General features: G+C 39.4%; 1 protein-coding gene across 10 annotated transcripts in view; it reads left to right on the top strand.

Annotated features, from left to right (window-relative positions):
• The window catches only part of DIAPH3 (diaphanous related formin 3), a 240273-nt gene that overhangs the window by 182258 nt on the left and 42670 nt on the right, over positions 1–15345 (top strand). The window contains exons 28-29 of one of the 10 annotated variants that reach the window (XM_026851929.1): positions 2021–2031; positions 8779–8790. The exons of the other annotated variants lie outside the window; for them this stretch is intronic. Coding sequence (XP_026707730.1) covers positions 2021–2025 — 5 coding nt within the window. The 3' untranslated portion in view covers positions 2026–2031; positions 8779–8790. Of the gene's footprint in view, positions 1–2020; positions 2032–8778; positions 8791–15345 lie in introns of those variants that run through there. 10 annotated transcript variants of the gene reach the window in all.

The raw sequence follows: 15345 nt of genomic DNA, 5'->3' as shown, positions 1-15345 counted from the left end.
GAGGCTTTTCTTTTTGTTTGAGGTAACAAAAAATGGGTAAAATGTGAATTGCTTGTCTCTGTAAGATCTTATCATCTCATACACAATATATGTTTCCCATGCTGTTGCTCACCTTCCGTGAGAGTTGGGTTAACTATGTGATGCCGATCTGTGCTAGCATGTGGTCATCAGTCCTGGGGCTATTTACAACTGTGTTTGAGAAATTTGGGGGGTTCAAATATATGTGGAATGTTGATCTAAATATGGTTACCCTGCTGTTAGGAGTTAGTATTTTCCTGAATGTGGTTCAGGTTTTGTTCATGGCTAAGCTACTATCTAAGAGTAACCAAAGCAACAGGGACTGCAGCCACTACAAGCCTGAAGACGGGCGCTGCAGCTGAACCAGAGGACCAACTCGTGACAGTGTCAGTTGCCTGAAATACACAAAAAAATCCCCTCGCAGTGTACAGGGTGATGATGAACCAGGCCCATCACAAGAACAGGAGGAGGCAGAGACAGTGATAGTCACCCAATCCTTGCCCTTGAGTGAGTTGCGATACATAAGGAAAGTTTACAGCCATCAGCCATGTGAGCAACTTGTTACCTGGCTGCTGCAGTGCTGGGATAGCGGGGCCAGTGGCATGGAACTAGAGGGCAGGGAGGCGAGGCAGCTGGGATCCCTGTCTTAAGGAAGGGGGCAGTGACAAAGCCATTGGAAAGGGGAGACAAAATCTTAGTCTCTGGAAGCAACTTCTGTCAAGTGTGAGGGAGAGGTATCCCTTCAAGGACGACTTGACATGTCGACCAATTAAGTGGACCACTATGGAAAGAGGCATTCAGTACTTGAGCGAGCTAGCTGTGCGGGAGATGGTTTACTATGACCCAGATAATGCACAGCTACCCACAAATCCAGGTGATGTCCAATGCACCCAGCCCATGTGGAGGAAATTTGTATGGAGCACACTATCATCATACACCAATGCATTAGCACTAATGGATTGGAGAGACAAAGAGGGACCAACAGTGAATGAACTGGATTGCCGTCTATAACAATATGAAGAAAGTGTCTTTTCCCACGTTACTGGGGCTGTGAAGCAATTATCTCAAGATGTCCAGCAACTTAGGGAGAACATGTATTACTCCCCACCTGCACGGACCAGAATCTCGGCTATTAGGAGCAATCGTTTCTCTATTCGAGAAAACCAGTACACACCATGGGGGAAGCTGTGGCATTGCCTGTGTGACCATGGAGAAGACATGAAGAAATGGGATGGAAAACCTACCTACCTACCTACCTCCTAGAAAAGCGGGTATATGAGCTGGAAGGAAGAACAAGTACAGAACATTGTCCTTTCAGGAGAAATGCTGCTCTGATTTCCAGTAATCAAGAAACCCCTGCACATCACATTAGCGAGTATTATGACCAACATCAGAGGGGCTCTGCCTCCAGCCAGGCGGAGGAGAGGGACAACCGAGTTTACTGGACTGTGTGGATTCAATAGCCTGGCACTTCTGACCCCCAGCAGTATGAGGCTCTAGTGGACACTGGTGCTCAATGCACCGTAATGCCATCAAATTTTAAAGGAGCAGAACGTGTATTTCAGGAGTGACAGGGGGGTCTCAAAAGCTGACTGTATTGGAGGCCGAGGTGAGCCTAAGTGGAAAAGAGTGGGAAAAACACCCCATTGTGACAGGTCCAGACTCTCCATGCATTCTTGGCATAGATTATCTCAGAAGAAGGTATTTTAAGGATCCAAAAGTGTATCATTGGTGGGCTTTTGGTATAGTTGCCTTGGAAAGGGAAGGAATTAAACAGCTGTCTGTGTTGCTTGGTCTATCAGAAGATCCTTCTGTTGTGGAATTGCTGAGCGTTGAAGAACAACGGGTGCCAATTGCCACTACAACCATGCACCGACAGCCATACTGCCCCAATTGAGATGCTGTAATACCTATCCATAAATTGATTTGTCAGCTAGAGAGCCAAGGAGTCATCAGCAAGACGCGTTCCCCCTTTAACAGCCCCATATGGCCAGTGTGAAAGTCTAATGGAGAGTGGAGATTGACAGTGGACTATCGTGGCCTGAATGAAGTCACGCCACCGCTGAGTGCTGCCATGCCAGACATGTTGGAACTGCAATATGAACTAGAATTGAAGGTCAAGTGGTATGCCACGACTGATGTTACCAATGCATTATTTTTCCATCCCTCTGGCAACAGAATGCAGGCCACAGTTTGCTTTTACCTAGAGGGGTGTCCAATGCACCTGGAATTAGCTGCCCTGATTTGCCCCACCATTTGCCATGGACTGATCCATGCTGCACTGGAACAAGGTGAAGCCCCAGAGCATTTACAGTACATTGATGACATCATTATATAGGGTAATACAGCAGAAGAGGTTATTGAGAAAGGTGAAAAAATAATCCAAATCCTTCTGAGAGCTGTTTTTTCCATAAAGCACAGTAAAGTCAAGGGACCTGCACAAGAGATTCAGTTTTTAGGAGTAAAATGGCAAGATGGACATCGTCAGATTCCAACGGAGGTGATTAATAAAATAACAGCTATTTCCCTACCAACTAACAGAAAGGAATTGCAAGCTTTTTTGGGTGTTGTGGGTTTCTGGAGACCGCACATTCCAAATTACAGTCAGATTGTAAGCCCTGTCTATCAAGTGACTTGGGAAAAGAATAATTTTATATGGGGCCTGGAGCAGAGACAAGCTTTTGAACAAATTAAGCAGGAAATAATCCATGCAGTAGCCCTTGGGCCAGTTCAGATAGGGCAAGATGTTAAAAATGTGCCCTACACTGCAGCCGGGAAGAATGGCCATACCTGGAGTCTCTGGCAGAGAGCACCAGGGGAGACTCGGGGTCGACCCCTGGAGTTTTGGAGTTGGGGATACAGAGGATCCAAGGACTGCTGCACTCCACCTGAAAAAGAGATATTGGCAGCATATGAAGGGGTCTGAGCTGCTTCAGAGGTGATCAGGACTGAAGCACAGCTCCTCCTGGCTCCCCGACTGCCAGTGCTGGGCTGGATGTTCAAAGGGAGTGTCCCCTCTACACACCATGCAGCTGGTGCCATGTGGAGTAAATGGATCACATTATTAACACAATGGGCTCGAATACGGAGCCTCAGCTGTCCAGGAATATTGGAAGTGATCACAAATTGGCCAGAAGGCAAAGATTTTGGCATGGCGCCAGAGGAAGAGGTAGCACGTGCTGAAGAGGCCGCACCATTACTGAGCTACCGGATAATGAGAAGCGATATGCCCTGTTTACTGACGGGTCCTGTCACATTGTGGGAAAACATTGAAGGTGGAAGGCAGCTGTGTGGAGCCCCACAGGAGAGGTCTCTGAAGCTGCTGAAGGAGAAGATGAATCGAGTCGGTTCACAGAGGTGAAAGCTATCCAACTGGCCTTGGATATCGCTGAGCAAGAAAAGTGGCCGGTGCTCTACCTCTGTACTGACTCATGGATGGTGACAAATGCGCTGTGAGGGTGGTTATAGCAGTGGAAATGGAGCAACTGGCAGCGCAGAGGCAAATCCGTCTGGTCTGCTGAATTATGGCAAAATAATGCTGCTCGGGTAGAGAATCTGGCTGTGAAAGTACACCATGTAGACACTCATGTATCCAAGAGCCGGGTCACTGAAGAACATCAGAACAAACAAAAGGCGGATCAGGCTGCTAAGATTAAGGTGGCTTAAGTAGATCTGGACTGGCAACATAAGGGTGAAAAATTTCTGGCTCGCTGGGCCCGTGACTCCTCAGGCCATCAGGGAAGAGATGCAATATACAGATGGGCTTGTGACCGAGGGATGAACTTAACCATGGATGTTATTGCACAGGTAATCCATGAATGTGAGATGTGTGCTATGATCAAGCAAGCCAAAAGGTTAAAGCCCATTTGGTATGGAGGACGATGGTCAAAGTATAAATATGGGGAGGTCTGGTAGATTGATGATATCACGCTCCCACGAACTCAGCAAGGCAAACACTATGTGCTTCCAGTGGTGGAAGCAGTCACTGGTCGGTTGGAAACTCATGCCGTGTCCCATGCCATTGCCCAGAACACTGTTTTAGGCCTTGAGAAGAAAGTCTTATGGTGGCATAGCACGCCAGAAAGAACTGAGTCAGATAATGGGACACATTTCCAAAACAACCTCATAGACGCCTGGGCCGAAGAACATGGTGTTGAGTGGATATATCACATTCCCTACCATGCACCAGTCTCTGGAAAAATTGAGTGATACAATAGATTGCTGAAAACTACACTGAGAGCAATGGGTGGTGGAACTTTCAAACTCTGGGAAGTGCATTTAGCAAAAGCCACCAGGTTAGTCAATACAAGAGGATGTGCCAAGCAAGCTGGCCCTGCTCAGTCAAACCTCGTACATACCGTGGATGGGGATAGAGCCCCCATAGTGTGCATTAGGAATATGTTGGGGAAGGCCATCTGGGTTACTCCTGCGTTGAGTAAAGGTAAACCCATGCATGGGATTACTTTTGCCCAAGGACCTGGGTGCACTTTGTGGGTGATGCAGAAGGATGGAGAGGTTTAATGTGTGCCTCTGGGAGATTTGCTTTTAGGTGAAAATAGCCAATGAACCAGACCGTCAAATAACCCTGTTACTGCATTTAGTACCTTGCAGCATCCCCATGCCATGTTTAATGCCTCCTGCTCCACCGACTGAGCTAACTCTGCCTCATTCCTCAGCCACCTCACCCAGTCATAATGAGCCTTCTCCATTCAATATGAATATTTGAACCGCTAGACTCAGTAACAGTTGTTATTGTAGTGGAACTCTGTGAGCAGAGGGATTAATGAACAGAAGGGAACTTTCCAGCAATATGAAAAACATGGTTTAAATCCTTTCCCTGGGGGAATAATGGAATCTGGATGAACCAGGGTTAAACGCAGCTGCATTAGAATTTTCATTACCCAGGTTGACTTTGGCACCTAAATTTTACTATTCGTTTAGTTTAATAACTGATTTTATTAACAGCAGAAAAAGTCAGTATCAGAATTGTGTCACGTCCCACTCATATGAGGGAGACAGTTGACTTAGATTCATCAATCCCCAAAGGAGTGGACAGTGAGACAAGTCTCAAAGTCCAGGCATTTAGTAATTTCTCACAATGTACTACTTGGATACATGATAATTAACTAACTACATAATGATATAGTATGCCTTGCATTACCTAAGGATAGTAAGGAAAAAGGAAAAAAAAAAAAAAAAAGAAGAGAGCTGAAGAGGTAGAAATAGAAATTACCGATCTGGGTTCCTGTGTCAGTACTGCCAACGAGGGTTCAAGGATGCATCCATCTTCTTTTGCTCCTTTTCACTCCTCGCCCCCCCTCAATTTATACCCACTTTCCTTGGGTCCCTCCCCTAGGTCAACCTACCTATCTACATATCCCATGTATGTGGAGGGATAAGGTGCTTCATGGGATGATGTAATTAGCAAGATCTTGTTTATCTTCATTAACATATTCAGGGATGTTAATTTTAAAATGCATTTCATGGAAAATGAAGCAAAGGTCATTCACCAGACAGATAGCCCTTGAAACTTTACAAGATGCACCAGAGCAGAACTGTACTGTCTCCACAGGGTTCCTTCCTCTACTGGTCTGAGACACTACAGATATGTTATCCAGAAAAACAAGACTTTAAGGTAGAGACTGATAGGATACATTGATCTTTCAATTGTTTTCTCTAGCCTTTGGAGAAGGGATCAGAATATATACTCTATTAATACATAAAAGCTTTTATTGCTTTTATAGCTTTGTATAAGGTTGGGGTTTTGTTTGGTTTTTACTGTAATCATAATTACATTTGGTGATTTTTATTTTTATTTAATATTTCCTTGGTTTCAAAAGTAGAGCTTTATCCGCAAATACTTCAGTTCCTTGCCAAAACTGCTTTCTCTTCCCATAAGAACTGTCTCTTTGGAAATTTATCTGAGGATATATTCTTATTTCACTGAGTGCTTCTCCCTTCTCTGGTGGTGCTGTCATTACCAGAGAAGGAAGACTTAATATATTTTTTTATTCCTGCATTCTAAAATATTTATATCTTCTTTGATCCATCTTTTCCAAGAGAAAGTACGAGGAAGTAAAGTTTATGTTGTCTAATCTTTCACTCTGCCATCATTAGCTCAAGAACTGGGTGGGTCAATCTAATGAATCCAAACCTGCTGATAACTCATATGAATATGATATCATATTAGGCAGTTAGGCCATGTGTTGGTTTAAGCCCTGCCGGGACCGGAGACCACGTTGCTGTTTTTCCTCCTCCACCCTCAGCCGGTCAGGTTGGAAGTGAGGCACAAACCCCAGGTTAAAATAAGAAGAAATTTAATACAACAGTGTGATAAACAATCTGAACAACAACAGTGGCAATGATAACAACAATAAACAGCAATAACAGTAAGCAAGACAAAAGATATATGGAGAAATACCACAATGGTTACAGAACAAGCCCGCTGTGAGCTCCCCATCACCAAAGCCACAAAGGAAAAAGTTCTCGTGCTCCCACCTGAGGTCAGCATGGTATGAATAACCCAGCTCGAGATCCCTTCCCCCTTCTCTGCTGCAGAAACTTAACCCTATCCTAGCTGAACCAGGACAGGCCAATAGAAGAGCTTGGGGAAGACTGTTAAATTTTGTTCAGTATTTAAAAAATGAAGCAAGATTAAATGAGAACTACATCAGAAGAAATGCTAGAAGCTAGTAGAATGCCCTATCCTTTCCTCTGGTCCTAAAGCATTCCAGGAGTAGGGAGGGAGGGTTGTTAACTTTGAGTTTGTGTTGTTTGGGTTTTTTCCTAGTTTACATTGTTTGGTTCTTAAGCTGAAATCTATAGGGTCTGCTTTACATATGTACCAAACATTTACAATTGCAGTGAAAACAGTAGGATCAAAGTACTAAACATGTGAAGTGCTTTATAATGTTATTTACTTCGGGATATGAGGTATTAAGCATTTTTAACTGATATCCCAAAATTAATGTATGTATTTAATTTCTTGGAGATTAAATACCTCATAAATATAGATACCCATTTTAGGGAGTTTAGGCTTCTCATACTGGCTAGAGAGAGGGACATATCTGTCTTACACAGGAGTTAGCTTATATAAATTGTTAACAGGTGGTGAGATCAGGCCTCTTTAAATTAAAGTGCTTGAGTCTGAAAGACCTGAAGAGGTTGCTCTGTGTTTAATTTCTCTATCTATAATAAAGTTAATAAAACATGGAACAGCACATTCAATAATGAAGATAAAACATAGCTTGAATACTGCTCTTTAAGTTAGTACATTCTGTCCTAGGCAATCTTGTGAGGTGAGAAAAAAATAAAGTAGTTCTCTTCCAATGCATATATATAAAATTTACATTAAATTTGGATAGCTAACTCTGTCGTGTTTCCAACTTCTAGTAGATACTTAGCTCTTTCCCTTTACTATAGAGTGTGTTTGTGTAATTTATATTATGCTGCTAGCTACAATGATAATATTTTTGAGTGTACTAATGTTTCATTAGACTAGCTGGATTAAAAGTGAATGAATCGGTACTGTGGCTCTAAGTTATGTGGCCTTCCTGTTATTGCAAGATAGGTTCATAATTTCAGCATAAAGAGTAAATCAGGATTTATGTGTAAGTAGTTGCAAACTCTGTTCTGGCTATTTAGCAGAGAATAAAAAGTACTTCTCTATCAGGTAATCCCTACTTTTATAATTGTACTGTAGATGGTAGTCTTCCCCTTTCCCTAAGAAAAATAAAATCGTTTTAATTCTGTGTGATCCATCATCAGGCAACTACTCAAAAAAATAACGTTCTTAAATGCTCTCAAATGTCCAGTAGCAAAAATAAATGAAGGGCAGAGTGCATTAAGGGATTTCCAGTTGTGTCTCACAGGGCAGAGAAAACTGCTGTGAGAGAGCTCCTACTCTTGCTGCCTTTAGCAATAGCTTCCTGACTAATCAGTCTCCAAGCTTACCCCAGTGCTTTAAGTCTGTTCTTTCTCTGTTGCCAGCTGCTGACTGAAAACAGGACACAGCCAATTACTCTCCGCTGAGTTTACCCAGTCTCTGTTTATCCACCTAACAGCAGTTGCTCTGAGATCATTTTATTGAAAACTTGTTATGTAGTGAGATCTCCTATTATAAAATGTTGGGTTTGTTTCAGTGGGGTCAAAAATATATGAATCTTACAGTCTAAGATTGGATATTATATTACTTGAAATAGTTGCTTCCTATGGGATTGAAAGCAAAGCATGCTGAAGTGGAATCTTTTCTTCCTTTTCCATGTTCCAATGACAGTCAATTAAAAAAAGTTTGCTGGTAAAAGTTAAAAAGTAAACTGTTAATGACTGTGTCTTTAATTGAGGATACTACTAGCTCTATTCTAATTTCTTAGTTGTGGGTCTGATATTCCTTCATGGATCTTTTTTTCTTCCTTTCAAGTTATTTCTGAAGCTGTATGAGTGAACTAATGATAGTTTTTCTTGTTCCCAACCACATCTTGTCGCTTCCTTATTGTAAGCCCATCTTTCTTACTCATCTATCAGTGCTACAGTACATTAGCACATTTAACAGTACCACTTAGCTGTAGTATATAAAACATTTTTCTCCTACTTCAGGGTGTAACTGCAGATTTAGCCTAATAAAAAGGGCATTTTTGACCTGTACTAATAAACTATAAAATGCACTGTAGCCTAAATGAGAATATTACTTATTATAGAAATCTTCTACACTCACGTTAGTCATAAAGCTTTGGTGAAATTGTGTATGTTGAAGGAACTAAGCAACCAGAAAGGCTGCAAAGAGATGTCCAGCTAATCTTTTCTGGAAAAGCTGTAGTAACACAAAATACAGTATGCTTTTGAAAGTTATTTTTCTAATAACTAAAAATACAAAGGGGTGCATTAAAAAGTTATGTTTTATCTACTTAAGAGAAAGCTAAATGAGAGGTAGGTCAGCAATAACAATGTACTGTCCAAACTTCATAAAATGTTTTAAAATTAAATAGCTATACAGTTTGTGTCCTTTTAAAGATCTAGAGGAAAGATGGCAGGGTGGGGTTCAATCATACACTTACATCTCCCATCCAAAACTCTGTGTCACCCAGAATCTGGATTTGCTCAGAAGTTACTGTAAGATGGACTTAAGGAACTGCTAGTTCTGGTATTGCACCATACAATCTAACAAGATTTTCTTCATCTGTGCTTCTACAATGCTAGTATATTGAGTAGTTACAGAGTATTTTCTCATAAACTTAGCACTTCTCTGACTTTAATTTAGCCCATTTAAGAAAAATAACAAACAGGAGTTATTTCTTACTTTTAGTTTGCAATTCTTTATTCCCTTAGCCTGCATTGACATAGTGAAAGTTATTTGAATCTTTGCAGTAATACATTTCTGCAAGTGATAAGAAAACTTATTTGGTCAAGAATATTTTTAAATAAGAATATTAACTGTATTTTATATGGAAATAAAGTTTGACTAAAATTAATCTTCCAAGGTCTGGTTTTGTCAAAGCTAAACTGAACAAGTTAGAGAGAACAATGGGAAAATATGAGAAATTGGAAAGCTCTTTCTAAGCTGCCAATGTGTATGTTAGTAAAGGACACACTCCACTGCTCTTGGCTTCAGTTGCAGATTTCAGCCTTAATTTTTTTTAAAGTTATTAATGTGGAATTCCCTTTACATCAAAATGTCCACCTTCAAAAACCAAAATGAGGGCAGTAAAATTTTACAACATATTAAATTTTCTTGGAATATGATGAGCATGCTAGTGGAGAAGTGCACTTCAAGGTGCTTTATATTCAGAAAACACTGGAGCATTAGTGCCCTAGTCAAGATTTTCAAATTTAGGAGCTAGTGGTACATTTTCAGGAGGTATACTGGCAAGAACTAGAAAAAACTTTAAAAATCTATTGGCCTTGGGTTGTTTTGTTCCACTGAAGTGCAGTTCTTCTCTTTAGTATCAACTTCTGTTGCACATCTTCAGGACAAAAAGAGTTTGGTGGTTCTCACACCATATAATATTAAAAGTATCATAACTGGTATTTCAAGTCCTTTTAACATGTTCTTGTTTGATGTATCAAAGAAATTAAAGTTGAGCTTTGAACCTATGCCATTTTGGTACATGTTGAAATCCTTCCTCCTTTTAATGAAAGTAACATAATTTGACAGATGTTTTACCCATCAGTTTTGAGGAGTTTCTTATCTTTGAGGTATATGAGCTGTGTAATGCAGTGTTGGATTTAATAGTAGTTCTTATACTTGTATAGAAGTGGTGTGTGGAAGTGAACAAGTTCACCCAAAGAAAGTTGAAATATCTTTCAGTTTACTCAGTAAATCAATCCAGGCTTATGAAGTCAACCTAAGAACAGAACTTCTATCAGTTAAACTTTCCACTGGGATTTATGATTGGACTGCATATAATACCTTATTACTGATCAGTGCACAAGAGGTGTTCTGTTGTAATTTGTATTCATGGGAAGTATCTGTACTATTTTTTATTTTACATTTTTGTAAATAAAATTCCCTTAATTATTAACCAAAAATTGAGTGAACCTTGAAACTCACTGGATCACAGTGCAACAATCAAACAGAAGCAGTGATTTTTCTGGGATACTGTTTATTTCAAAGTTAGGTTTCCAATTAATATTACTTAATTCTTTCTTGTTGATGAATTAGATTTTCAGCAGTGTAAGAAAACAAGAAATACAGTGGTCTAACAATTATTGTTGACAGTTAATTGTCAAACTGAATTAAATCTTAAACCAAGTTAATAAGATTATCTCCCAAAACAGCAATAAGTTAATATATAAATTACCCAAGTACCATCAGCAGCACTTATGATAAAAATTTTCATATTTCTTTATCAAAATCAGAGTTGACCTGAGATTTGGATTTCTAATGCAATAGAAATAATTGTAAGTAGAACTTGAAGCAGGGTGCTATTTGTTTAAAGAAAAAGTGTTTATAGTTTTTTGCTTGTTTGTTTTTAGATACTGATTGGTGTGTGCCTGTTACTTTGCTACTTTTGAATATGAAAAGAAATTGGGAAATAAATTATTTCACAGAAACAGTGGTGCTAGAAATAAGAATGTGTTTTATCTTTTGATAGTCACTTTTTTTAATCTACTCTGGTAGTCACCATTCTCTACAGGTTAAAAAAGAAGGAAAGCACTTATTTTGCAGAAAGAAATCAGTAAAGTATCTTCATTTTTACTCTTTCCCTGCATATATGAAGCTGTAAAAAAATGTGGCAGCTGACATTGTAGCAAAACTGACTCTTGGAGATTTTACAAATGTACTGGTTTCTTGTGAGAAGTATTTAATTACTAGCCAGTTCGTTGGCCCAGCTGCATTAACATGAGTCACATGACAGACCATATATAGCCATTATTCAGAGTGGAGTTTGCATTTGATAAATTAATAAGCATTATCAAAAAAAGTAGTAAGCCTAAGATGTTTTAAAAGGTTTACAAATTCACAACAACTTCCTGATTTAAATGTGTGGCCCAACAGAAAAAAGCAGCATGAAGTTCTCTATTTTGTTTGGGTTAAAAGTTTGAAGAGTGGTTCTGAAACACTTTATTTACGTGTTTTATTTTCTGGTACAATATTTTCAGTTAATTCAAATTCAGCTCAAATTAACAACTCCATGTGCTTTGGGATAATTAAATGACAGTCTCCTCTTATCTTGGCTCACCATGCAGACTATTGCCCACCCCTATAGCTGCCTTTACTCCATTGCTATAGCAGCTCTGTTATTTAGGAATAAATCTTTTCTTCTCCCCATCAGTTGTTATGAAAGGAATGTAAACCACCTGTGAAAAAAATTAGCATATTTGGACAGACTTCTTGAATTTTCTTGTTTGGCTGTATTCCAGATGTTTTTATGGCTGTGTAAGGGAAAGAGTAAGAAAGGTATTTCAGCTGTTTCTGGTTATTAAAATTGACCTGGATGTACCCTGTGGTCTGGGAGGGGGGAAAAAAAAGGATGAAGAAAATCAGATTCTTAGGAATTAAGGCATGAAATAAAGGGGAGAGATGCAAAGTGCAGGTGAATGACTCTGTTAGCCTGAGCTGCGGGATCATCAGCCCTGTTATGCCCCCGTGTCGTCCGGGCAACCCATGTTGCCATGGCGACAGCAGGGCAAGTAGTACCGATTGCCGCTGCCCGGGCCGGTGAATGCCAGGCAGGTGTTAGTCACCCTCCAAACCTCTTGTCTGGCAAAATGCTTTCATGCCTGGATGCAGAGAGGCCCAGCCCAAGGCTGCTGCCGTGTTTCAAAAGCTACTTGCACGTTTAACAAAACTTTCTAGTTGTGGGTGTTCTTTTTTTGCCGGTTGGTGAAGTGATATGCATGGCTTCAAAGGCTGATTTGGAAAACAAACTGACATTGATGCTACTCCAGGGAAACTAGTGATGATGCAATTATTCGGGTTTTTTCATATTTATGTGGGAATGCACATGATTACTGGTAGCACAGACACTCTAATTGCCTTCCATGAAAATGATATAAAAATGAAGTTTTATTAACAAATAATCTGATTTGTTAATGTGTAGAAATGAGCTTTAGTAGTAACACAGTCACATATTACTTCTTGCACAAGTGAGCGTTATCTGTAGTTTCAAATGTGTATTTTAAGCCATGTGTCTTTACATACTAGAAAGAACCCTTTAAAAATAGCCAATTGCATTCAACCTTAAAAGTTTCATCAAAGAAGGACATAATTGGTGTTTGCTTCTGAAAGGTGAAAATTGGTTCACAGTTAAAACTGGTTATTGTATTTTCAAGTGACTGATATTTGTATTACCTCTGTACCACAAAAACTGGCTTAAAAGGCAGAGTGTCTGTTTTTCTTTCCTGTCTATGCATTTGTGCACATATATCTATTTATGACATCCAACCCTTTCACTCAGTTCTTCAACTTCAGGAAAATGATTGAAACTGCCTGTGCAACGAGAGTTTTGATGTTTCAGTTTGGGTTGGCTTTTCGGGGGGGAGGCATTGTTGTTAAAGTTGTAATTGGATAACCAGAAAGATTTAGGAGAAATCATCTTAGGCTGAAGATAAACATGGTAGCTCTTCCTTAAGTGAGTCTGTCATTGAACAGCGGGCTGTGACTGCCATGAAGAAGAAGTACTTCTGCCACTGTAGATGTATTTGGCAAAAGGGGAGAGCTATGGAATAGGTTGCTCGGTGAGGAGTTTGTGAACATATTACCTGAGAGAAATTTCTGGAGGAGAGTTGTGCATACATATTGTTCTTTTCTGGTAGGAACACAAAGAGAAAAAATAAATTTTACCAGAAAAGTACATTTTTCTGCGTTGTATTGAAAACTGAAATTTCTTTCCATTTGGCATGAAATATTTGCTTTTCTCAGAGAAAGGAAGAAAAGCAATAGAGACGGAAGGAGACAGATGTTACTGCCTTTGCTCAGCGCCCAGATTATCATTTAGTCAGGATATGAGAAACTCGGATTCAGTTTCTTTACTTTGCTTGAGAATATTTATAAATTTACTAGAAATAAACAAGTCACTCACTGGCTTTGATACTCCTTCCCAGTTGGTGCTTGCTCTGAATATCTATGAGTAGTGGAACAGTCCCGATGGGCTGAGAGTCTGACTTAAGTCTTAGTGAGAAATGGGTTTGACAGCGTTAACTTCCAGCCACTACATTGGATCTTCAACTAACTTTTTAGGTAAAGTTGCAAGATTTATGGCCTCAGTTATTACTATTTAGTTAATCCCTAGATTGGGACATACAGTTTAAGATTTAGATTGATCTGTTGTCCTGCTTTGTGAGGTACAGGATTTTTTATGTGGATGATGTGCTAATAAAATCAAAAGAAAACATGCCTGCAACCTTTCTTTTAACTTTCATACAACCCTTCTTTTTTTAATAACCCATGAAAACATGACACAAAAAATGACAGGGTTTTTTTAATCTGTCTTTGGAGAAATATAATCCCAAGGCACCTTACCTGAATTCCTCTGGAAGAAAAGATACTGTGTTTGACACAGTTCTGTAGATCATAGGACCAATACTGCTACTTTATGCTTTTTTTCTTTCTTTTCTTTGGGAGGTTCATATTTTGCTACAAGATTCAAATGAATATAGTGACTTCTGAGGAAAGTTACTCTTTTAATTTCACTTCATATTTTTGCAGATCATCTCCCTCATTGCCCTTTCCTGGGTCCCTCATGGAAAAAAAAATTTAAAGAGCTGATGCATCAATTTAGGTAGAAGTAAGATAAATTCTTCTACAGTTTCAGAAAAAAAATCTCTTGTATTTTTCTTTAAAATAGTCATCAATATGAATTAAGCCCTGGTGTGCAAGTACTAACCAGTCATTTCCTGGATATTTTATTTATTTGTATTTTTCTCTTTATCTTTTTTTTATTATCCATTAGTTATGGTTAAGATAAGCATTGAAGAGCACAGCATGTGTTTCCAATGTCCCTACCATATTTTCCTTCACTAACAGAAGGATATAAGGCAGCATTTAGGTTAGGCTTTCATCCTAAGCAAAAAACTCCTTCCTGTTCTATATATTTTATGAAAAAAATGAATTCCATTCTTTCTTGGGTTTTTGTCACGACCTGGACTGGAAGCCCAGAAAAATCACTGGTTCTGTGATCCCCTCAGGTTAAATTAAGGTGAAATTACACCAAATGACCAGTTAAAATGTTTTACTTGTGGTAGAGAACAAGTTGAACATGGAGAAGGTTAGTAAGCAATGTGGGGGAAGGTGAGAGGTAAGGGTTAGAAACTGATAGCATAATGATCATACCATGAGTGCAGAGCAGCCAGCTTTAAGTCTCAGTAAGAGTCCTCAGTGTAGTGCCAGCTCCATAACGAGCAAGCATTCTACTCAACTGGGGAACTTAGTGTATTAAACAACTCACAGGATATAAAAATACTGCTTGTGGAAATAAGCATAAAGAGATCAGCATTAATGATGAAGTGTAACAGATAAAATAGTGAGACAAGGACACAGAAGCACCACTAGTTTAGATACATCATTAAGCACAATCACCTTTGACACAAGCAGTTCTGGTATTTCAGTACTCCAAATATGTCAAAACCCATGAACTTCAGCATGTCTCAAAGGTTGCAGCTAATTAACCCAGACTTTTCTCTGCAAGTTCCAGACCTGTTTCTTGTGGGACAGACCTTCCAGGAGTTTTTTTACACTTAAATTGACTGGATTTACAGTGTTACTCCTCAATATAAATGTAGCATAAAAGTAGAGAAGCTAAATGCATCATTTTTTATGAGTGAGTTTTGTGGAGTTTTTCAGTCCGTATTTCTAGATTTATTGCAATTGCTCAGTAATCTGAAGTAGTG

The sequence above is a fragment of the Athene cunicularia genome (assembly GCF_003259725.1).
Source record: "Athene cunicularia isolate RWA chromosome 1 unlocalized genomic scaffold, athCun1 chr1_part1, whole genome shotgun sequence".
Taxonomy (NCBI): domain Eukaryota; kingdom Metazoa; phylum Chordata; class Aves; order Strigiformes; family Strigidae; genus Athene; species Athene cunicularia.
The sequence above is the reverse complement of the archived record's forward strand: the minus strand, read 5'-3'. Positions and strand labels throughout refer to the sequence as shown.